The sequence below is a fragment of the Toxotes jaculatrix genome, chromosome 11 (assembly GCF_017976425.1).
Source record: "Toxotes jaculatrix isolate fToxJac2 chromosome 11, fToxJac2.pri, whole genome shotgun sequence".
Classification (NCBI taxonomy): domain Eukaryota; kingdom Metazoa; phylum Chordata; class Actinopteri; family Toxotidae; genus Toxotes; species Toxotes jaculatrix.
In genome coordinates, this window is record NC_054404.1 from 9,527,937 (window position 1) to 9,550,021 (window position 22,085).

General features: G+C 39.8%; 1 protein-coding gene across 8 annotated transcripts in view; it reads right to left on the reverse strand.

Annotated features, from left to right (window-relative positions):
- Nucleotides 1–11,291, reverse strand: part of LOC121189369 (transcription factor COE3) — a 68,175-nt gene extending 56,884 nt beyond the window's left edge. For all 8 annotated transcript variants that reach the window (XM_041049423.1, XM_041049419.1, XM_041049422.1 and 5 more), the window contains exons 1-6: nucleotides 10,581–11,291; nucleotides 10,136–10,292; nucleotides 9,787–9,850; nucleotides 9,417–9,472; nucleotides 7,428–7,501; nucleotides 5,649–5,717 (exon numbers count right to left, since the gene is read on the reverse strand). In XM_041049423.1, the coding sequence (XP_040905357.1) occupies nucleotides 5,649–5,717; nucleotides 7,428–7,501; nucleotides 9,417–9,472; nucleotides 9,787–9,850; nucleotides 10,136–10,292; nucleotides 10,581–10,711 (551 nt within the window). In that variant the 5' untranslated portion in view covers nucleotides 10,712–11,291. The remainder of the gene's footprint in view (nucleotides 1–5,648; nucleotides 5,718–7,427; nucleotides 7,502–9,416; nucleotides 9,473–9,786; nucleotides 9,851–10,135; nucleotides 10,293–10,580) is intronic.
- Between the last annotated feature and the right edge of the window lie 10,794 nt (nucleotides 11,292–22,085).

A 22,085-nucleotide genomic window follows, 5' to 3' on the forward strand; every position in this document is an offset into this window, starting at 1 on the left:
AGTCAGTGAATGCAACTGAATATAGTAAACTTTAACAACATATAAAAACATACACCCAAAAAAAAAATCTTTGATAACCTTTTTGTATTTCTCTTCAGCGTGTGTGTGTGTCTGTGTGTGTCTCTGTGTGTAACTGTGTGTATATACAAGGTCCGGTGTTGCTCTTGGCCCAGCATTCATCCCATCACCCCAGCTCTGGCCTTGTTTCTGTCAGCAGTGAACCAGGGGAGTAAAAGAGTGGGGGGAGAGGAGAGCAAGAGAAGGAGAGGAAGAGAAGGAAAGAGGGAAAGAGAAGGGGGTGGTGAAGGGGGGAGGGGTTGTCTCCATGGACAGATGGACTGCTCTTTCTCAACACATGTGGAACCATGTTTCGTCTTTCACTGCCGTCAAGCTGGAGCCGAATCCGTCGCTCTGTTGGCCCGCGCCACTCTTTCGTACTGCACACCTCTCTCTTTAGCACAACACGCACACACACACACACACAAGTGCACCAACACACACATACATGCAAGTGCATGCACGCACAGAGACACACACACCACACAAACATCTCCGTCTTTCTCTGCACACATGTTAAAGTCATCACCCCTGCTCAGCGCTAGTAAAACACAACACCCCCGGCTTCTCTGCTGTTGTCAAGTCTTGCCATTAGCTGATGCCACTGGGGAATCCTACCCTAGTGAGGTGGGTCTCCCTCGGGAACGTCAGGCACCACGTTACGTTCAGCCGCCACTCATGTGAACCCAAACATGTGAGCATAATTTGGAAAATATCATTTATACTGTGCGTCTTTGTACGTGTCTTGACATTTACAAACTGCGATAAAACCGACATGAGGGAGGAGGGAATAGAAAACAGGGCGAGAATAATTTGAGGTAATGTTTTGCTTAGTGAACAGTATTACCCAATCCTGGATGTTGGAGCACTGGGAAGGAGGTTCTGGCTCTGAGGCTGCAGAGAGGGTCTGGGTTTCATTTTTCGGCAAGTGCAAGCCAAAGGAGAGCTGCCAAGTACAGCTTTCGCTCTCAACACTTCCTGCTCTTCCTACTCTGGCTCAGGAGGAGACAGGCTTCACTCAAACATCATGTCGACTTAGGCAGGGGTGGCCAGTTTACTCTCCCATTTCTCAATGGGCGTCAAAAATTCACATCTGTCACACGAATTACAACAAAGACAGCCCTAACTAATGCCACAGATAAAAGGTGCGTGTATGCATGGGTAAGTATATAAAGAAAGCATTTCCTATACTAGTTAACAGTTTTAAATGACACACTGTAAAACCTAGAAAAACACTGCAGCGCGGGTTCCACAGCTCAATGGTATAATGTAAAAAAAAAAAAATCCAGAAGGAACACCTGCAGCAATCAGCTCTCAATCACAACAACAGTGACCCCATCCACTGCATCATTTTCATTATGGATGGTGGGAGCACAAAGCTAGATTAACACTACCTACTGAGTGCCATCTTAATTGCCCCTCTGCAGATGCAGTGAAAACATGTCATTTAGGTACTTCATAAACAGACTTCTCTTTGCAGGTTATCAAGACAGCCGCTCAGTGAAAACACACCCTCTTTTCCAATGCTGATGTGCAATTAAAATGGTTTTAGAAATCCTCTTTGACAGTCCAGGGCTTAGCCAAAAATGTAAATGACATTAAAGGAGACAATGAATTTAATTTTGTTTAATGTCCCCTTTCGCTGATTCTCATTTACATCACATTTCCACATAAAGGGCTGACCTTATAAATACTGGCATTTGTTCAGCTTTTGGAGGTAATCACGGTTTTGCAAAAACCAGATGGGAGCACACAAATTTTCCGATTTGTTTCTTAGAAGGCCGAGGGAACCACATGTGAGACGTTCTAAGGCTGCAGTCTTTTGTTTCTGGTAAACAACTTGACAACAAGTCAAGTGCACTCTGGGAAATGACCTCGTAGGTGTTCCACAAATGAACGATAACGCAAAGTCATTTAGAAAATACAGCCTCACTAATGAGGGACATAACGGAAAGCTAAGCAAAATTTACATTAGGCCAAAATTTAATTGCATTAACACACGAACAGGTGCGGTGAGGCCTTTATAAATGAGCTAAATGAATAAAAGCCTCCCACAGCACAACCATGTGTGCTGACCAAAAAAAGAGACAAGGGGAAAAATAAGGGGAAAAACAAGTCAATGTCATGAATTATTCAGTGGCTGGGCTGCACTCCAAAGGTCAGTGCTCTTTGACCTTTGTGACAGGAAGTGAAAGGGAGTGCCGTAGCCGCTGGAATAAATGGAGCTGACATGTTTAGATCTGGTCCAGAATCCGTTTCTGAATGGCAGCGTAAATTGACACAGGATGTTAAACTGTATGAACATACATTAAATTCAAAATTCATATATGGGCAGAATACACACTGATAACACATTCTCTCTCTGTCTGTCTCAATTCTACTTGCATAAATTGCTCCATGCTTCTCAGAGTAAAATGTGACCTTTGAACCTCGACACACAGAACGAGTCATTTTCTCTCCTCTTTCAACAACATGTGCTGTCTTATTACAAAATCCATGTGTGAGCCTGAACAATGTATCTAATCTTTCACACAAGAGAAGACAAAGTCAATATGCAAGAGAGTGAAGACAGATACCAGACCAGGAGAGTCATCGCAAATTGAGTTATGTTTGGCTATACACTACATGCACTGTAAATGGGAAAGCCATCTAATCAGATATTGGTACCTCATCACTGTAATTCTAAAGACTCAAATTACTGACTGAATAAACCTACACCCCCATTTACTTTAAGGCACCATTAACTTATAAATGTGACATCTGTAGCACTGCTGGATTTATAAAGGAGGGAGATGATTACACCAAACTGCAAAGTGCTGCGGTCACAGCAACAGTGCTACAATTAGTCACAAAAAAAATCTGCTTTTTTAAATTTAATACAAGCAGCATTTTTCATCTGCGCTGATGTTGGAAGAAAGAAAAAAGTGCACTCACTATTGGAGACAATGGACTTCTTTTTTTTTTCTTTTTTTTAATACTGACTTTCCCAAAAGATTTTTAAATTTGAGTCACAACACATATAAACCCACCCAAATGCAACAAAAATAGGGCCTTTCTTCATCCAAAAAATGAGTATGAATAATGCAAGGGCATCAAATGTAAGTGCTGAAATATTTAAAGACCAAGCAGTGCTGAAACTTTGTGACAGCTGTTGGGCCTATATCTAACCAACTTTTTTTTAAAGAGAATCCTTCCTCTTCAAAAATCTGAGTGAAAATCTGTATCAAAACTCTGAGAGAAAATAGGGTAAACAGATGTCTGGCTTGACCGCAGGAAAATAGGACACATTTGGAATGATAAGTTTCCCAAACTCCGTTGGATATGCCAGATCCATGGGAACGCCAGTTAATGTCTTGCTAGATGCCAGCTAGCTGTGTGCGCTTTCCCCTCTTACCATCTGGGAAAATGTTACAGCGAATGAACGCCATCAATGATTCACTCCAAATCTGTTTCTTAAGGTTCGGCCATGCTACTGTTTCTCCAGGAAATGTGGCAGTGCTAGCTGGTTTTCATACTGTAATTGTAGACAGATGAGACATGCCTGATTCAACAATCAAACCTCTCCTCTAGGTTTATGTCACTCAACTATGTTCTACTCAATTGGAAATAATCAGTTTCTGCCAGCAGCGACCGCAGCACAGGTGCCTGTAATGATGTGCATGAGAAAATGACAGATGTAACAGAAATGGCTGTAAAACATGGACGCTTTAACTAAAAGCTTACCCATATGCACAGCGGGAACAGTCAAGTAATTGCAGTAAATAATCTTACGTAGCGAGCCTACAGTGTGCTCTGGTCATGTCCGTAACTCATGCTAAACCCTGCAACCTTTCACAAGCACCCCTCTCTGCAAGCCTCCTTCAGTCACTGGGAACCTGTGTGGGTCTGTTAGGGTGAGCTGACGGGCTCATAGTTACGACATGGAGACAATGGGAGGGTCTAATGAGGAACATATGCTTTTGTGTTTCAACAGAGCCGCTCATTGTGCAAGGAAAGGGATACTCTACTCCTATTCAGACTCATCACAATGAAAATCCGAGCCCTCCCTGAGCCAGTTGAGCTTACAATATCCATCCGCTTCTTTTTTCCCTGTTCTTTTTTTTCCCACCCCTCTTCTTGACTTTAATTCTCCATGCATTCATTTTGCTTATTGTACTTATGTTACATGTTTTGTCTCGCAGATTGAAGAACAATGGCGTGCGAAACTCTAAGCAGTAAAAGGCAGCAGAGCGACACAAAGCAAACATGAAAGCAGCGGAAATTAGGCAAAGTAGACATCTCAAGTTAAATGTTAATGTTCGCGATATCATCCCTTCACTATCAAATGCACCTGACTAATAAATTAAGCAATCCGCTTGGCACCAGACACCGCGAAAAAGCTCTATCCTTACATTGCCCTAAACACTTCAGTACTTTACTTGTGCTTGCACTGTGACTGTCATAAAGAATATAAACATTCAACCAGAGCAACAGCATAAACAACACTCAAGCAGCATGCATGCGTATGAGGATGTGCTTGCGTGTGTGTGGGTGTCTGGCTGTCTGTCTGTCTGCGTGTTTGTGTCCTCGTCTGTGTGTGTATCTGCATTTATCTACGTGTGTGTCTGTGTGAGTTTGAGTTCAGACAGCAGTAGCTCTGGTAATCCATCCAGGCTCCCAGGGCAGCCAGCTCCTACTTCCTGATGCATGAGAAGCCGCTGGAGTGGAGTGGCAGCAACAACTGCTCAGCCCTATTTGATTACTAATAAGAGAGTTGTCCCCTCTGTCAGATACCAGGCATTCTCCACTAAGCAAACAGTGATTCCGGCTAGTCAAACATTAGCATTGCTGTCTCTCCCTACTACGTGGTGAGAGTTACATTGAGATCGACGCTCAAACGAAACCCCCTACCTCGCCCCTATATCCACCACACACGTACATGAACACACACACATATATCCATGTCCCTAAACATATTCACTGTCCAGGACATATAGTTTCATAGTGTGAGAAAAATGTCAATGCCTCAAACAAGCCCATTTATTCTCCCTCTTTAGAAAGTGATGAAGGTAATATAAATGTGGCAGATGTAACTTTCCTGAAGGTGCAGAACAAAACAGCAGACATAAAATGTTTATCCCTTCTAAAACAAAACTTTAATGGCATCTAGCTCACAGCTACCTTGAGAGAAGGAAACAGTCAATGAAAAACAACTATTGACAGTGTAAGCATCACTGTCGTAAACAAAGAAAGGAAGCCAGCCAAATAAATGTGAAGTTGCCTAAGCTAATTAGGTGTATTCCCAGCATGATCCTCTAGTGATTGAGCCACCTGTGATTGAACAAACCCTATCCAGGTGGTGACCGCCCCTCAGTGCACAGGTACCTGGGAAAGACGCCCCTCAGCCACTCACACAGAATCACCCACGGTTCCCACACTGTGGGCTATAAGATGCAAGTCAGCCCAACTGGGCCGTCTGGCACACCGGGAGGGAACTCATTTGTTCACTAGCTCATCCATGTGCCCGCTTATCCGTTTCGTCAGTCAGAGACTCACTCATTCACTTACTCACTCCCCGTTCACAAACACAGAAGAAGCTGCACACGTCCTACCTGTCAATGATCACAGGGTCTGATGGAGTCTCGTTCCTGTTTCCACAGCTTTTCTTGTCACAGCATCGGCTATAGGAACATAGACAGTGTGTGTCAGAACAAGCAATACTTTGCTAAATAAATAAAAATAAATAAATAATGCAAACAAAACCACATACATTTATGAAGTGCCTTGGAGTGGTTTTGATATTGGAAATAAAATTGCCATGAGATTTCCTTCACTCAATCCATCCATTCCATTGATGCTGATGGCTGATAAAAATGGTGAAAACAACATGTTGTGTTGTTTGGCTTAGTGTTGGAGGGGAGGGGAGTGGGGATTGGGCCAGGAGGCAGGGGAGTCACTTTTCACAGCTTCAGCTTTTGTTTACCTCTAATTGCCAAGCTGCTATTTCTGAGGGAGATGCAAGGTGCCACCCTCAACCAATATTTCTGCGGGGCATTTATCAATTATGGCCTCAAAAGCACTAATCTATCTTCCACCACATGTTTCAACCATCTCCTCCCTAAGCCTATAGCTAGCTGCCTTTCACTACTTTGATTAGAACTTGAATCAAAACTGCAAAAATAAACAAATACATCATCCCAGCTTCCATGTGAAATGAAAACATATGAACATATGTGAATAAGATTGATTTATGCCATATGGTGCAGAAAGAAAAACAAAGATTTTATGCAAAACTACTGTCAGTCAACCACACACTGTTTAAATATGTCTGATTTGCAGGACTTTCTAGCAGTAATGATAAAGATGTGTTTTATAACTAAGATCCTGCAAAGTATTAGAGCAAAAATATAAATCAAAAACTAGTGTATTACAAGCACAAAAAATAAGATAAGCTTAAACGATTATTCTTGTTTTAGCTGCTCTTATTATGTATATCTGCTTATCTGATAATAGGCAGCAGTTAAAGTAGTTCTTTATTCAGCAGCAAAATGCACTTCCTCTTGGCAAAAAAATATTACCTCTAGAGCACAAGCATATTCAACGTGTCACAAATAAGTGATGGATGCATGTATAAATTGAGCGTGAGTGATGAGTTTATGCATGGAAAAAGACAAATCATTCTCAGCTCTCATGCTGCACTTGCTCTCAACCAGTAACTTGAACAATGCACCGGTGCAACAAAGGAGAGGTTAACCGACAGTATCCGAATTCAATGTTCACAAAGCTCATGCTGAGCTCAACAATAACAACAAAAGGCGTTTTTCCTTTTAGTATCAATGACACCGCTGAATAGCAGCGCAATATGAGAGGTTGAGATTTATGTGGTTAAATGACGCTAAAAGGCTCGCTGATCATTGTTGACAGGTGGGATCAACCGAGAACTGACTCAGTGCTAAAAAAAAAAAAAGTGATGCATAGCATGGAACATCTATGCATAACTTAACAGAAAGCACATTGTCTCTGGCAGGCATAAATGATGACATACAATTCTTAAAATATAAAAATAAATAAAGTAAAAAATTAAAAACATAACTTATGTACTGTGTCACTGACTGTTTATCAGACATTCAATTCCCCTTCACTGAAAAAGACAAGTCGGCTCATTCTCACTGTCATATTCATATTCATATCAAAGTTGAATCACATCATATCAAAGTTAGAAATGACAGCAGCTCTCTCTCTCTCTCTCTGTGATTGCTGAAGGACCACAGGACAGTCTGGTTTGCTGCATCATATCATGAGTGTCAGAACTTATTGAAGGGGGAGAGAATTACTTTTTGCCAGGATCTGCAAAATGGACAGAGCAAAAAATAAAATAAAATATTGCTTACCTGCACATAATTTCATGAGTAAGAAGAACTCTGCACATTTCTGGATTCTTGTCTTGGCCCTCATAAACTATGGCCTTTGAAAGGAAAGGAGATGGAAGTAAAGTGAAAACACAGTCGTCTCTTAAGCACATATGAAATCACATGAATTCAAAAATAATTAGTCCAACGTAGCAGCTGTTTTGGAACTTCACAAAATAAATCATGGCAGGAATACACATGATGTTAGGACAACACAATATATTAGATGTGTGCAAAGGCTGAGTAAGAATGTGGTTAAGATGGTCACAGTGTTATAAATTATATTAATTTGTATAAACATCAATTAGCCTACATCTAACCAAATAAGCAATTAGAAAAAAAAATAACTGTTAAGAACAACACTAATAATAGCAACAATATTTTTAGTGGCAGTAATAATAAAAAATGTAATTATAAAATGAATGGTAATGATAATGATTATAATAATAATAAATTGTATTTTTTATTAATCTAGATAATATCCTGTGGCTCAGACAGACAGACAGAGAAAGAGAGACAGAGAGATTTTCATAAGGAGAGATCCAATAGAAGTGTCATCAATATGCTTATAATCTGGGGATATTTGGGGGAAAGTGTTAATGGGCAATCTGTTGTTTATTTTGAGCCGCTAACAATGATCTTTCTGTGGATAAAAAGCGGTGTCTGGCGGTACGGTTGAGTAATTTTTGAGCATTGGCTGAAACAGATGGCGTGGAGCTATCAGTTCTGCCGCTCTTCTCTCTCTCCCTCGATCCCTCCCTCCTTCTTCCATTTCTAAGGATAGACTCTTTACTCCCTCGTACTGAACCGGCACCAAGTGTAAACGCAAGCAAAGCATCACATTATTGACAAAATATTTTTAAAATAAATAAATAAAATAACAAAACAGAATACAACAGTACAAAAATACAATAAATAAGGAGCGTGGCGTTTGTTTATGTTTTGCTGCTATGAATAGATTCTATGATTTTTTTTTTTTTTTTTTTTTTTTTTTTTTTTTTTGGCACGCTTCAGGCCAATATGAAAGAGTGACTTTGAAAAAGTGACATATCTGAACCAGGTCGCATCACTCTCTTTTTATAATAAAAAAAAAAAAAAAAAAAAAAAAGCTGTCCTACTTGACCTGGTGTGTCTGTTTTTTTCTGGGAACCGGGCGATTATCTATATTGGTTTGATTTATGTCGCTATTTGCAGCTGTAGAAACAGAAATCCATAAATTGCTTGTTCTGCGTCATTGACTCGGATCATTCGCACAGGAATGTTGTCTGTGACCAGTGGCCCAGGCTGCACGGCTCTATTCAGAAGGCTCTACCTGAACTCTCCGTTTAATAACAAAACATCAGACGGAGAGCTGAAATAAGGACGCCTGGTTTTCTTTCCCGAATTAAGGTTACAGATCTCTGCGTTGGCTTTAAAATGTGCTATAAGACACAAAAATAACATTTCGTGCGTTGCACTCTGGTTTGAAAGTCACTCAGATGTTTTGAGCCAGTGGAGTGAAATGTACCTCAGCAAATATATATATTAATATTTATATTTATAAATATAATACTTTATTCAAAATTTAAAAATATCTTTAGAGTGTCACCTCTGACTCTTTGCATTAAAAGTCAAATAAGATCATATGGAGCAGACGTAGTGTTTAAATTTTAATGTTGGACAAACCGTGCCTGCAAAGAAGCCTAACTCTAGGTAGAGTAAAATTGACTTTGGAGTCTTGCAATATGATATGGTCAAACGTAAACAGTCGAAATGGAAGCTGTCTGTTCTTGTTACACCGGTAATTTGATTTTATTTTGTGCCACAACTGCATTTTGCAAGCAATTTTTTTTTTTTTTTTTTTTAGAAAACCGTGTGTTGTATGTATCTCAGGGGTAACAATTTGCACGGCATGTTAAGGTTTTGCACAAGTGAACCGTGGGTGCGAGCAGAGTTGCACTGTGCGCAGACACAAGTGTAACAGCAGCTTACCTGCTTCGTCATGGAATCGATTAACCGTATGTAAAGATCCTGTTCTGTTCTGACGCCTGGGGAGAGAAAAACAAGACCACTTGTGAATTTTGAGGAATTGTAGACAATAAATAAAAAAAGAAAAGAAAAGACCTCGGAAAAAGTTTGGTAACATGTCATTTAAAAAAATAATAAAATAGAGAGAGTTCAGAGTCTTATTACGTGTATAAACTGATCAGACTACTTTTATTATTATTATTATTATTATTATTATTATTATTATTATTATTATTATTATTATTATTATTATATGTGGTTTTACGCAAACAGACAAAGTAATAGCTGATGCATTTGCAAGTGTTTGCAAAATATTAATGACAGTTTAACTCACCATTGCTGTACAATAACTGTAGTTTGTAATGTATCCCATTGTTAGTTTTTTCACTGGTTGGTTCCTGCAGGAGACAACAGTTTGTGAAAATCAGCATCAGCAAAACAACTGCCTATCATTACCACATGTCTCTGACTTCAGAAAAAATATTTATAGTTTCTGTGCAAAAGAAGAGAAACAGCTTTAGTTGTTAAAACGACTCTCTGTCATCACCGAATTGAGTTTTAAAAAAAATCAATATTACACGTGACTTCCCCTTAGTAACCCATTGCCATTTCAGAGAACATAATTTCGATACATGTGCTGATTATGTTCAGGAGTGCATGTATTTCTAAAATACACCGCTTACTTTTTCTTTCTCCACAAAGTCCACAAAAGCTGTCCTTTCGATCTCCACGGGCTGACCCTGTCTGTCATACAGCGCCAGGACGAAATGGAAAAAATTGGATTTTCTGAGGTTGGAAGGGGGCTGCTTTTCATAATGTGCCCGTGCCAAGCCGACACCGCTGCGGGGAGAAAACAAGAGACCATCTCGGTTAAGCACCGGACACCGGGGATACTAGATGATGGAGAAGCTGATGGAAACATTGGAGATGCAGAAGCACGCTCGAGTACGGGGGAGATTTCTTGATTTGTCACAATAATGGGTAATCTCATGTAATGAAAGAAGGGAAAGCCGAAGGGGGGGCATTTATTGGGAGACCGTAATTGATACAGAGTATTCAGGGGATTGAGAGGTCGATATGATGAGGAGGGAATGCGTGAGAAAAATCAGATGCTTTTGGCATGCGTACCTTTGGGCGGCTGTGTTTGCATCCACCACCCCAGCTGTGTGCATCCAGGAGCGGACCGAGTTCAGTCCACCCAGCGGTTCCTCCTTCATCGTCGTCCCACCCCGCGGTATAGTTTCCTGAATCCCAAACATTTAGGACAATTTGCGTGAAAAAGAGCCTCCTGCGAAATTAGGGAAATAAACGTCCAAGCGTGTTATCCTTCAGGGTTTTTTTTTTCACGGGATAAGTAGCGAGAGCCGATTCAGACTTGCGAGGGAAAACCCGGTCCACAGGTCTTGCCTCCCTCTTCAGTCCGTCCGATGTGAACAATTCTCAAAGTGCTGTACTTAGTTAGAGCGGTATCCACAGACTGGAAAAGTGAATTGTTCAATAGACAAGATTTTTTTGTGTTGCTATTGTTCCTCTTTGTTTTTCTTTTTTCTTTTTTTTTTCTTTTTTTGTGCTATTCACAGAAAAATCGATGGCAGTTGTTTGTGTTTGTGGGTGATGCTGCTCTCAAAGTGCCCACATCCCTGAAGCACCGCATCCAAAACCTTCAGGACTTCTTGTTGAATAAAAAACCCACTCCTGAAAAGGTGCTGCTGCTTCTCCACAAGACAAACACAGGCAAAGGCTGATCACCAGTGGAGGTGTTCCTAGTACACAGGAGAGGTGGATAAGGGGCCCTTTCGCGTCGTGCAGGATGGATGGGAACATGCAAAACTAAGCCCTCTTTCCCCGAGGACTGAAATCTTTCCCGGGAGCCAAAACTCTAAACCCACGGGAGAGGCGCTGTCAGAATATGACGCTGAAGGGGCGTGGTTTTGACCATATATGGAGCTCTGACGGTTCCTGTCAGGCAGTGGCGCTCCACTGTACGGGTACAGCCCAATAGTGCAGCAGCCTGAGAACACTCACTCGCTCCACTTTTCCTCTTGCTTAGGCCCTATATGTGGTGAGTTTGATTTTTTTAACGATATGGAAAATTCAACCGTGTGTAACCATCACACATAACGAGGAAAAGGGAAAATAAAATAAAATAATAATAATACATAATAATAACTCGAAATTCAGGATACAGTGTTTATTAGTTTTAGCCGGCCTAATGATTGCAATTTCCGTGATTAGTTTGATTACATTAGATTAAAATTAATAGTATTTGATATATTTATTAGGTTAAATTTGTTATTATTATTACAAATTGACTTGATGAGATTGTTTGTTCACTAATCTGTCGAAAGCATCTCAATAGCTGTGTGAATACAGGCCATAAATCATATTTCAATAATAGCAGATCATGTTTCTTCATATAATTGATATATTTTTATTGTGCACTTTTAACTCTACGCTGCAGCTTATTTTATCGTAATTAAAATGTAATTAATGTAGCGCTGATTTCTGAGAATCAGACATGATAATACGTCTACTAATTTGCATCAACTTTTTCATTGAGAATTTTTAACAACAGATGAGTGACTTTCACTTGTTTGGTTGTGTATCGCGGAGCAGATCATTTCTTTATTCATTGCGGTGAGCATAAAATATAAACAAGGTTTGAAAATCAGAGTTTCTTAGCATCCATATTGTTCTTGTCAAAACGAATCAGTCACATCGCTATTCCATTTACAGAAGATAAAGTCAGATCTTCTGACCTCTTTCTTTTTATGGGCTAAAAAGCAGAGCCACCGTGTCTCATGACATTAAACAAACTTCAGGAAAGCCATGGTTCCGTGTCTTCTTTATTTCACGCACGTCCCGTAAAATCAGTAATAATCAGAAACATCTTAATCATTTTTAAAGAGCCAACTGCCTACATGTCCGACTCTGTCCGAGAGGAGCAAGCAAGCAATTCGGTTCATTAGTGGTGAAAAGGAGGAGAGGATGGAGGGAGAGAGGGGAGGGTGCGAGGAAGAGAGATGTGTGCTATATCCTGAGCAATCTATCTAGCTGGTGCTGAGGGTTAATAGCTGCTGCCAAAGATAAGTGAATTATAAGCTGTTGCTTTCACCTCTACACAATCTATTGCCAAATTGCCCAGTCACAAAATGAGGGTGTGGATTTTTTACTTTTTTATTATTTAAGAGAAATCCAAGTTTCAATTTGTGGGGAAAAATATATATTAGAGAAAAAAACTCAAAGGGGGCCTCTTTGTTCAAATTTGGTCTTTTTTTTCTCTCTTATGAAACAAACCGACACGCGTGTTGTAAATGTTTTGTCTGTTCTACCGAGATTGCAAATATCTTTTTTGCACAGAACTCACTCTGCTTTTTTTTGCAGTTTCAAGTCGCTTATTAGAACTTAACCCCTGATTACACGCACCAAGGCGATTTAAATCTGATTATCAAATTAGGAGACTTTGAGACAAATCCTCTTAGATCTGATACTGTTGACTGGAGAGAGAAAATGGATCTCCACACCCGTCACGTAGGTAACGATGCTGTCCTGAAAGGGAGTTTTAAACCGTATTTGACAACAAATGCAGCTGCCCCGCTATTTCAGAAGATATTAGAGGAAAATGAATGCAAATCTGTGTGCAGGGGCCATCTGGACGTGGAGAGAGGGAGTCAGCTGCTCCACACACTGAGGCGCGGAGCCTGAATCCGTCTCAGCTCATTCTGTGGGATCATCTGCGTGGTGGGCTTACACCGTGGAAAATGCGCTCTCCATCATTAGGTGAAATGTTAGCATCAAAATAAAGGAAATGTTGATCCCCGTTGGTTTTAGTGGCTGCGTGCATGAAAACTTTGCACGGGCGTGGAATTTGAGGATCTTAGTCACATTTTATCATTTCTAAACTTAAAAAAAGCCTGTTTCTCTGCAGCACGCTGGAGGTAAGTGATGGGTGACAAGTAGGGAAACAAGTGCAAACTATTTGCCTGAGCTCTGCGTCTTGGCCGCCTTTGAGTCAGGCTGAATGCTCGTTTAAATGACCGGTTGATGACACGGGGCCCTGTTATCTCATGCTTCTATTCAGTGGCCACAATGAATGGACCCCCAAAGATTTGGGCCTGACCATTGATATAAAACCAAACTCCTCGGGACGCGTGTCTCCCAATAAAAATGTACACGGTGACTTCGAAGACCTCCCGTCTCGACGGAACGAGCCTCCTCCGTATTGAGGGTGACGTCTTCTTTTTTGTGTGAATTTACGGGGCGAGGCCCTCATGATCTCCTTAAATTTGCATGTAAATGGCGACATCAGCCTATACGCGTGCCAGGGGCCAGCGGGCCTCCCAGATGTCAAGGCAAAGTCAATCAGCCGGCCGCTGCCCAGCTGTCCATCGATGCACTTTATTGGGACAACACTTTCATTATGCTCACCTGCATTGTTTCCTAATGGATTGATTGGCAAAAAGGGGAAAAAAAAGAAGAAGAAATCTTATTAGCACCCACCAAGCAAGTTCGCTCACGGCTTTATCACAGAGGCTGTTTTAAAGTGATCTTTTTTCGATTAAATATTAATCAAATACGCCTACAGTTACGCATCATTTCAAATTCCATATGGAACAAATAGGCAGTCAGCCCACTTATTGTTTACAGCAACTCAACCAACACTGTTAATTCTATTGTTTATACTTTTAATGCTTAGAGTATGCTGTTGAACCTAAAATTTATTTGTTTGTTTATTTATTTATGTTCATGTGACATGTACAAGCTAGCGCGCAAAAATAGAAATTTGCTGAGAGGTGTGAAGCCACTGATTTAAATCGTCTATCACTTGTAGCTGTATTTTAAAAGATCAACTTGGTTTTATGCTTGTTTATTGAGACTTTAATCATAAGTGGGATAAAAAAGACAATATTTATAATTCTTTGATTTTCTTAAATTAAATTAGGAAAATGTTTGGTTGCTTAGTATAATGAATGCCTCCTTGCAAACTTTGTTTCCAGAAGCTATTAACGTTGGGCCCTAATAAATGCACGCCCGAAACACGATGTGACATATTCAAATATTATATTAAAATACACTTTACACGTTATTTTTAATTATAGGAGTAAAACACAAATGGCCACGAGTGATGAGATCAATCATATAGGCTACTCGTGTCAAGTCCTTGTTAGAGCTGATAGACGGACAGCGCCCCTCGTTGGTTACACTTGAGATCATTGTGTCGATATGAGGCAGCTGTGTTCCTCAGTGACAAGATAGCTAAATCTCAACATAGGTTTATCTAACACCCACCCCCCTCCCCAGCCCCCGAAGCGGCCGAAAAATTGTTTTGTTTTTGTTTTTGTTGTTTTTTTTTCTTTGTTATGTTTGTGGGACAAATTATCTCAAATAATAAACCAATATTTTTCAGGAGAATTCTTATAAGAATACTGACCAGCGTGCACAAGAGAATTGAAAAAAAAAAATCAAATTAGATTTTTATAAAATACAGATTTATAGAGCAGACGGCGTTATTGTTTTTCATGCGGTAAAATAAATTAAAATAAAATTATTATTGTTATTATTATAATTATTATTATTATTACTATTATTATCATACACAGTGCATTTGTTCACCCTTTTGATGCGTTTAATGTGGGGTAAACACGGCCATGTTGTGTGACACACAGCTGGTGTGACCTCACATTTCGTCACTAACTTCTGTCAGAGTGCTCATGTTAATTGTGTGCAGTGGTGAGTTCTGTCAAGGGCATTGCCCGTGCGCACAATTTGCATTTCCATTCTGCTGTGGAAATGATGAGAGAGTTTCTGCGCGGTTTAGAGCCTCGCGGCGCAGTCTGTGGGCGAATTACATTTAAAGAAGGCGAGAGAAATTAAATAAGAAACCGAGACCACTTCAGGGCTATTAACATCTAAAATATCCCCTGGAAATTTAGACCAAAATACACATGACCAAATACCCAGGATACCTTCGCTCTTATGCAGCCCCGTCTTGATTGTGTCCATCACTGTTTTGTGGGCCTATCTAAAATTCTTTATTTAAAAAAAAAAAAAAAGAAGTTATCAGAGCGCCTCACATTTCTCAGTGGTGCTGATGGAAGTGAGATAAATTTGATTATTCAGCCGTAAATCGGAACATATTAACTTAGAATGTAGGCGCCCAAATGCCAAACGGACTGTGCCACTCAGAAAACCGGGTGGAAAAAAAAATCTGACTTTAAAAGGTCATTTAAACATCTCATCAGTAAGTATGATATGAGCACATGTTGCATCGGGCAACGTGGCCTCCAAAACGGGAGGCATCAGCTTTAACCTTGGTTCTTTCAGAGCGCATGTGCGTGTGCATGAGCAAACAGGCAGCAGCCTTTGCCTCAGCACTCAAGAGAACTTTAATTTGCCTGTTGACCCCTGTGATGGAGCTTTTGCCAATCTACAGTCATACTGCCACAACTGCAGGACTCCAATAATTCTCAAGTCACTCACATTAAAATGTATATTTTTCAAATGTTGCATCAGTGCCTCTAATTTACTTCTACACAGATTTTTGTTATTAAGGAGATACAGATTTCATAGTGATTGACAAGGAGTCTCATATATGAGAAAGGCAGCACCACTCAACAACTGAATTTTGATTTTAGTCAGAGATCCTTGTTAATATTGAACAGTGCTACTATTAACAGAAATGTTAATTATGATGTCAAGACAGAGAGAGTCAAGGTGAAAGCTGCACAGCAATAGCTAAAAATAATCCATGCCAGCCAGAGTACAGTATGATCCTGCAGAGGAGTGTTACTGGCAAGGGACCTTTTTGCTGCAACAAAGAGGTGGAAAAGAGGAAGTAAATGAATTAGAGTACAAGCCAGATTTTGTCTTTGTTTCATCCACACTTGTCCTGTCCCTATTTTCCAACCTCTCCCTTTTCCTTGCTATTGGAAGTGCTGCAAATTGTATAATGCTGGTCTTTGTTCTACAGAGTCAAGCCACATGAATAGCCGTCCTGAGCACACACAAAAACACACTGACAAACTGATCATCTTAAAAAAGCAACGCCCTGGTGCTCACTTGGCCTACTTTCCACGGCAGCACAGGGACGTGGGAAGAGGAATAGAATTCAGGGGAGGATGTTCTTGCACTCTGGGAAACATTCAGTATAGCAAGTGTGATGCACATAAACATAGCCTTTGCATTGTCAACCTTAGACCGCATTTGCCCCAGATAACTAGTCCCCATGTGTTAGACTATTCTCTTTGACTTTGCAATTGAAATCCTGAGAAGATTATGCCAAAGCTAAAAGAGGCAAACTCCAGGGTGGGATTTCAATTGTCAATTCCTGTTGGATTTTATAGCATTATGACATATAGTACACCATCTGTTACGTTTCCTGTGACTAGGTCTATGTCTGCACAAGTGGGGCCTATTGATGTGAACATCATTACAACTAAGACCTATGGTTTTAAATGGACAGTAATAATAGTAATCACCAATATTTTTCTCTTACACACTCTTTAATACACATGTATGAGTAAGCACAGGGGGTCTCTATGTCACAAATCACAAGGGTAAATTAGGAAGGTACAGGAAAGTAACCACTCCTAACTTTAGCTAAACAGACTTCCTGAAACGCTAGATAATCTGGGGCTTCTATGTACACCGCCTAACCAAATGTCGACATCTGTGAGGGTGTGCATAAAGAAAAGCTCCTCAGAGAAACGGGGGATAATAATCTTAGTTCCCCTCACCTTCAGTTTGCCCATAGGGGTTTAAAAGGAGATGAAGAAATCCTATGTAAACATGCCAAGTCAAATTTTCACTTGAAATGTGACATGGAGGCAAAGGGCAACCTTGGTGCATCACTGATGTGGTTCCACACATGAGTTTTCAGTGCCCCTGGATGTAAACAATTGATATATTCAGTCCATGGTTTGAGCACTGACTCACTATACACGCTTAGTATGTTTGAACATCTTTTTATCTATGACTGTATGTTTAGTGCATAGGTGAAGAGCCCAGAGAAGTCAACACAAAGCTTGTACACAATCAGAATCTCTGTACTCAATAGCTTCCATGAAAGTGAGTTTTGCTCTCCTGAGAAACATACAAAGTTTGAGCATCTGTTCCATCATGTAGTCTTTGTTGAGAAATTAAATATTGAACTGATCTAGTGTACCATGAATGTTTCACTCACATAGTGATTAGACAGACTGGAGAGGCAAGACATCGCAGCACTTTACACTCTACTTTAATATACTGTATTTGCTGTTGTTGCCTTAAAGTGTTTTATACACCAGATTACATTGTTGTTGTAGAAAATGTTTTTTAATGTTGCTTTGATTAGACTTAACACGCACGTGTAACTCTGGTATACATACTAACACACAAACAAATTTATATGCAGGTTATGTATACATGTGCACAAATACAATCATCCACTGTACACAATGAGCATTATGGATGTAGTCCAGCTGGTTGGTGTACAACAATATAGTTGAAAAAAAAAATGAAATTAGAGTTTTGGTTTTATGGTTCAATTATCAACTTGGTGGCATCACTTTTCTCCACTTTTATGCTGTGCACCGTATAGAAAAAGTACTGATTTAAATTTAAACTGGTTATGGTTGCTTGCAGTTAAAATGCATCTCAGGATAAAAGATGTCTTCTCTCTTACTTCATTGTCCTATGCGCCAAATCAACATCTCTCTCAAAGGAGAACCCTTAAAGATGTTTTTTGACATTAATATTTCAGATTAGATGAGCAGACCAAGGTAACATGCGAGCAGGAGAAGGAAACGGTATCATCACAGAGATCATAAAATGGTGTCGTGAGTAGTCTTTTGTCCGGGACCATAGGAGAGTTCTGTTGCTAAAGGGAAGGACAAAAGCAGAAGGCGCCACGGGTATAAGGTTCCCCTGAGCAACAATGCTGAAAGTTTCAACTTGCAGCACATGGGTGTAACTTTAACTGGAATACTGTGGATCAAAGACTCACAAACAAAGTGGGTGGAAATGCTGGAGGAGTGTCTGTGCTCAAGTGAAGGACAGGTTCACCAGAGAGAAAGCGGGAGAGACCATTTATGAAACACAGACTAGGCAATCAAGGCTAATTACTGAGACTGTGTTTTGTGAACTCTAAGGGCAGCGTGATTCAATTAACAAAATTGATGTGTATTATAATTTTCGCTCATTTTGAAAAATAAAATTACCTCCACAAAAACTGTGGCAAAACAAGCTTATCAGATATAAACACAAAATCAGAATCAAATTAAATTTAACAAAGAGATTTAAAATTTGTCAAGGCTTCATGCACACAGAGGACACACAGTGGAGTTTGTATGGCATCTCAAACATTCATCCCAAACTCCTGTCTTTGCCTGTCATCTTTCAGAGATTGGGGGAATTATTCAGTTCTTCTTCTTTAAATAAGAAACAGAGCCTTGAAATTTGTGAGGCTTAAGGCAACTCATCAGGTTAGATCAGTACAATGTGGATGTGTAACCTTTACACTGCAGTTGAACCTGCACATACAAGTGTTATGAAAGGTCCCTGTGGCACTCTGCTCTTCTGACATGGATTTGAAGACTTGCCACTTTATTAGCTGCTAAGCCCCCAATACTTGTTCTATATAGTGGAGGCCTATGTTATGAGCTGAGATCTCATTGTCTAGCGTTATTAGAGGAAGAGTCTGCAGCACTCTCTTGTCCCCCCGAGAGAATATCCTTGAAGGGAAGCTACAAGTGCAATTTAACCCATCTTATTTACAATATGATCTGTTACAAGGACATCATTGCTGCAAGGATTCATATCTAATATATCCCCTCAATGTGGTTCTTTTCTGTTCTCATTGATTCGGAAGAGTATATTTTGTTTGATGTTCACTTGAGCCTTTAAAAAATATTTCTCTGAATCTGTCAAGTGATTCATGGAGATAAACTGAAAACTTTGGTGATCCACGCTACTCCAGTTTGGTATTTTCACATAAATTTCACTTGAAACTTAAAACAACGAAACAATTACTTTGTGCTTAAAGGTCAAAAGTTAATTAATAAATGCAAGTGCATATGGCGTTCTTCATGATACCATCAACATCAGCTTGGGGAAAACAACATTTGTGATCATCCCTTGTGTCAGCCGCACACACTTATCCTGCAAAATGGAAATTATCCATTGGCATTGAATAATAAGTGCCATAGTGCCATCTAGTGCACAAATTTGCACACTGGAGAATGACAGTCCCTGTATGTAAACTATACACTATATCCTACATATCAATGTATAGAGCCTTACTAAAGGGGTACAACTGATATTTAAATAATAAAAAGTAGAGGACAGTGTACTATTTACACTCATCGCTTGTGTGCTTCAGTGTGAGGTTTAACTACACTGAATGACCACGCTGAAAATTTTCACTCATGGGGGAAATAAACAAGGAGGCAAAGGTTTGTCTTCTAAGCGAGGTCTCTGACAACCCTCAGTTGTGGAAAGCTGCAAGGATAATCTCCTTCAGACAATGAGACAATGTTGAAGGCTGTGCATGCAAATTATACTCTGCCATCTAAATTACAAAGAAATACACAGACCTCAAGTCATCAGGCCTCATATTTCACTCATCGGGCCTCCTGGCTGTTAATTTGCCAGAGGATGCTATAGAAACAACAGAACAGAAATAATAAGAAAAAACACATGAGCCAAAACAAGAGTCTTGAATAATTGATTGTGTTTGTCTTTGCTGTTTGTGTATGTGCGTGTAAGGGTGTGTGTGTGTGTGTGTGTGAGAGAGAGAGAGTTAAGACTGAGGGTCTGGACAGAGCTTATGCCCCTGAGCAGAGCAGACACATCCACTGGCCAATGGTTTGTGTTAAAAACTGTCTGATGGACCAAACGTGGGGGAAGGGTTTGTCTGTGCAGGGTGCAAATGCATGTGTATGGGTATTTATGTGCATGCCTCTGTGTGTAAATTCAAACTGAAATAGATGAGGTCAGTAGGTCTGTGTTTAATTTTGTTAAACAAAAAAAAACTTGAACATGATGAGCTCATGTTCAAATCAGAGGGTTTTTTTATTCAGTTACACGAGAATAAAACGAAGTAAAGATTTCCAGGATAACAAACGCTTGTTGTTAAACGGCTCAGGAATAGGTGTGTTGTAAGATGTTAAAAAGTCAATATACCTTCATTTTGTCTGCGCTGGTAATGAGCCATATTTTCTGGGGGAAATGGCTGCTTCTCCGGAGGCACCATGTCTACTGAATGTGGCCCTGATCCTGGATAAAACAGAAGGCTCACCAATCAATCTCTCCAGGTTGCCCACAGCCAGAGAAAGCAGCTGCACCACATGTTTGCCTTGCGCGATAGCGACAAGTTAACATACGGGCAGCACAGTAACCATCCACAAGCAGCCTCTAGCTGTCTTATAATGAATTCCCACAGGGATGGGGAACTATCAGAGTCAGTGGTGTTACTGGAGGCTCGGAATAAAGTCAACACCTCTCCTTATACCTGATGAAGCTACGGCACGGCAGCACACACTCTCTTGCACACACAGTCACAGCCACAAGACAGAACTTGTAAAAATGTGAAAAATCCAATGTGTACAACAATTAGGCTGTACCGTTTATTAAATCACAAATTAGGCTTAAGTCAAATGTTTCTCCTTTACACAGTTTTTAATAGTGCACTATTAGTCAATGGTAGCAATTTTCTTCACTCTTATTTATAGTAATAATATATAGTAAAAAATAGACGTTTTAGAATGGAAGTAAAATTCAATTTTACTTTGAATTTTTACTATCCTTTATTCTGGTCATTAGTGTAGTATCTATACCTACACTAGTTAATGCTTTAAAGTACAAAGTGTTTTGTACTTATTGTATCCACTGTCTACACTGCCTCATCAGACAGCTACACATTTTGTTGCGTTTGGTCAGAGGTTGAAACTATCAAAGTAAAAACCACTGTGAACCCATTTAATGCTGTGTGTGACTGCAAAGGGCTCCTCATGCAGGAGTCAAGGATGTTTTAGAAGTTCAAGTGGTTCTTACAATAATGATGGTTTTACAAAACACTGGCGAACCTTCTATTTTTAATTCAAGGGTAACATTCCCATGTCTTTTAACTACAAATGGGATCAATAGACATGCAGGACTAAAATGCTTATTGGGGTTTAGTGAAAATGTAATATGACTATCAAACAGTATGTATCTGTAATTTACACAAATTACTCAAATTAAAATGACCTGTGTATAATGCCACATTCTTACATCATATTTCCACGCATGCTCCCTCATTTCTAGGAACTATATTATATCAACTGGCTTGTACCAATACTGCAAGCACAAGTTGGTCTACCTTTAAATATATATATATATATATATATATATATATATATATATATATATATAGATATAGATATAGATATAGATATAGATATAGATATAGATGTAGTCTTCCTAACCTCCAGGCCTTTGCTCTGGCTTCTCCCCAAGGGACACTCTGTGAGTGATGAAGGGGATGCAGAGCTCAGGAGATACTGAGGAGAAGGTATGGGTGAGATTTGATCCAGGTCTTTCAGGTTACATCCGTATTTATTCACTTGCTACCTCCAGGATAATCTGCTGATGCAAAAACAAATATAAGCACAATAG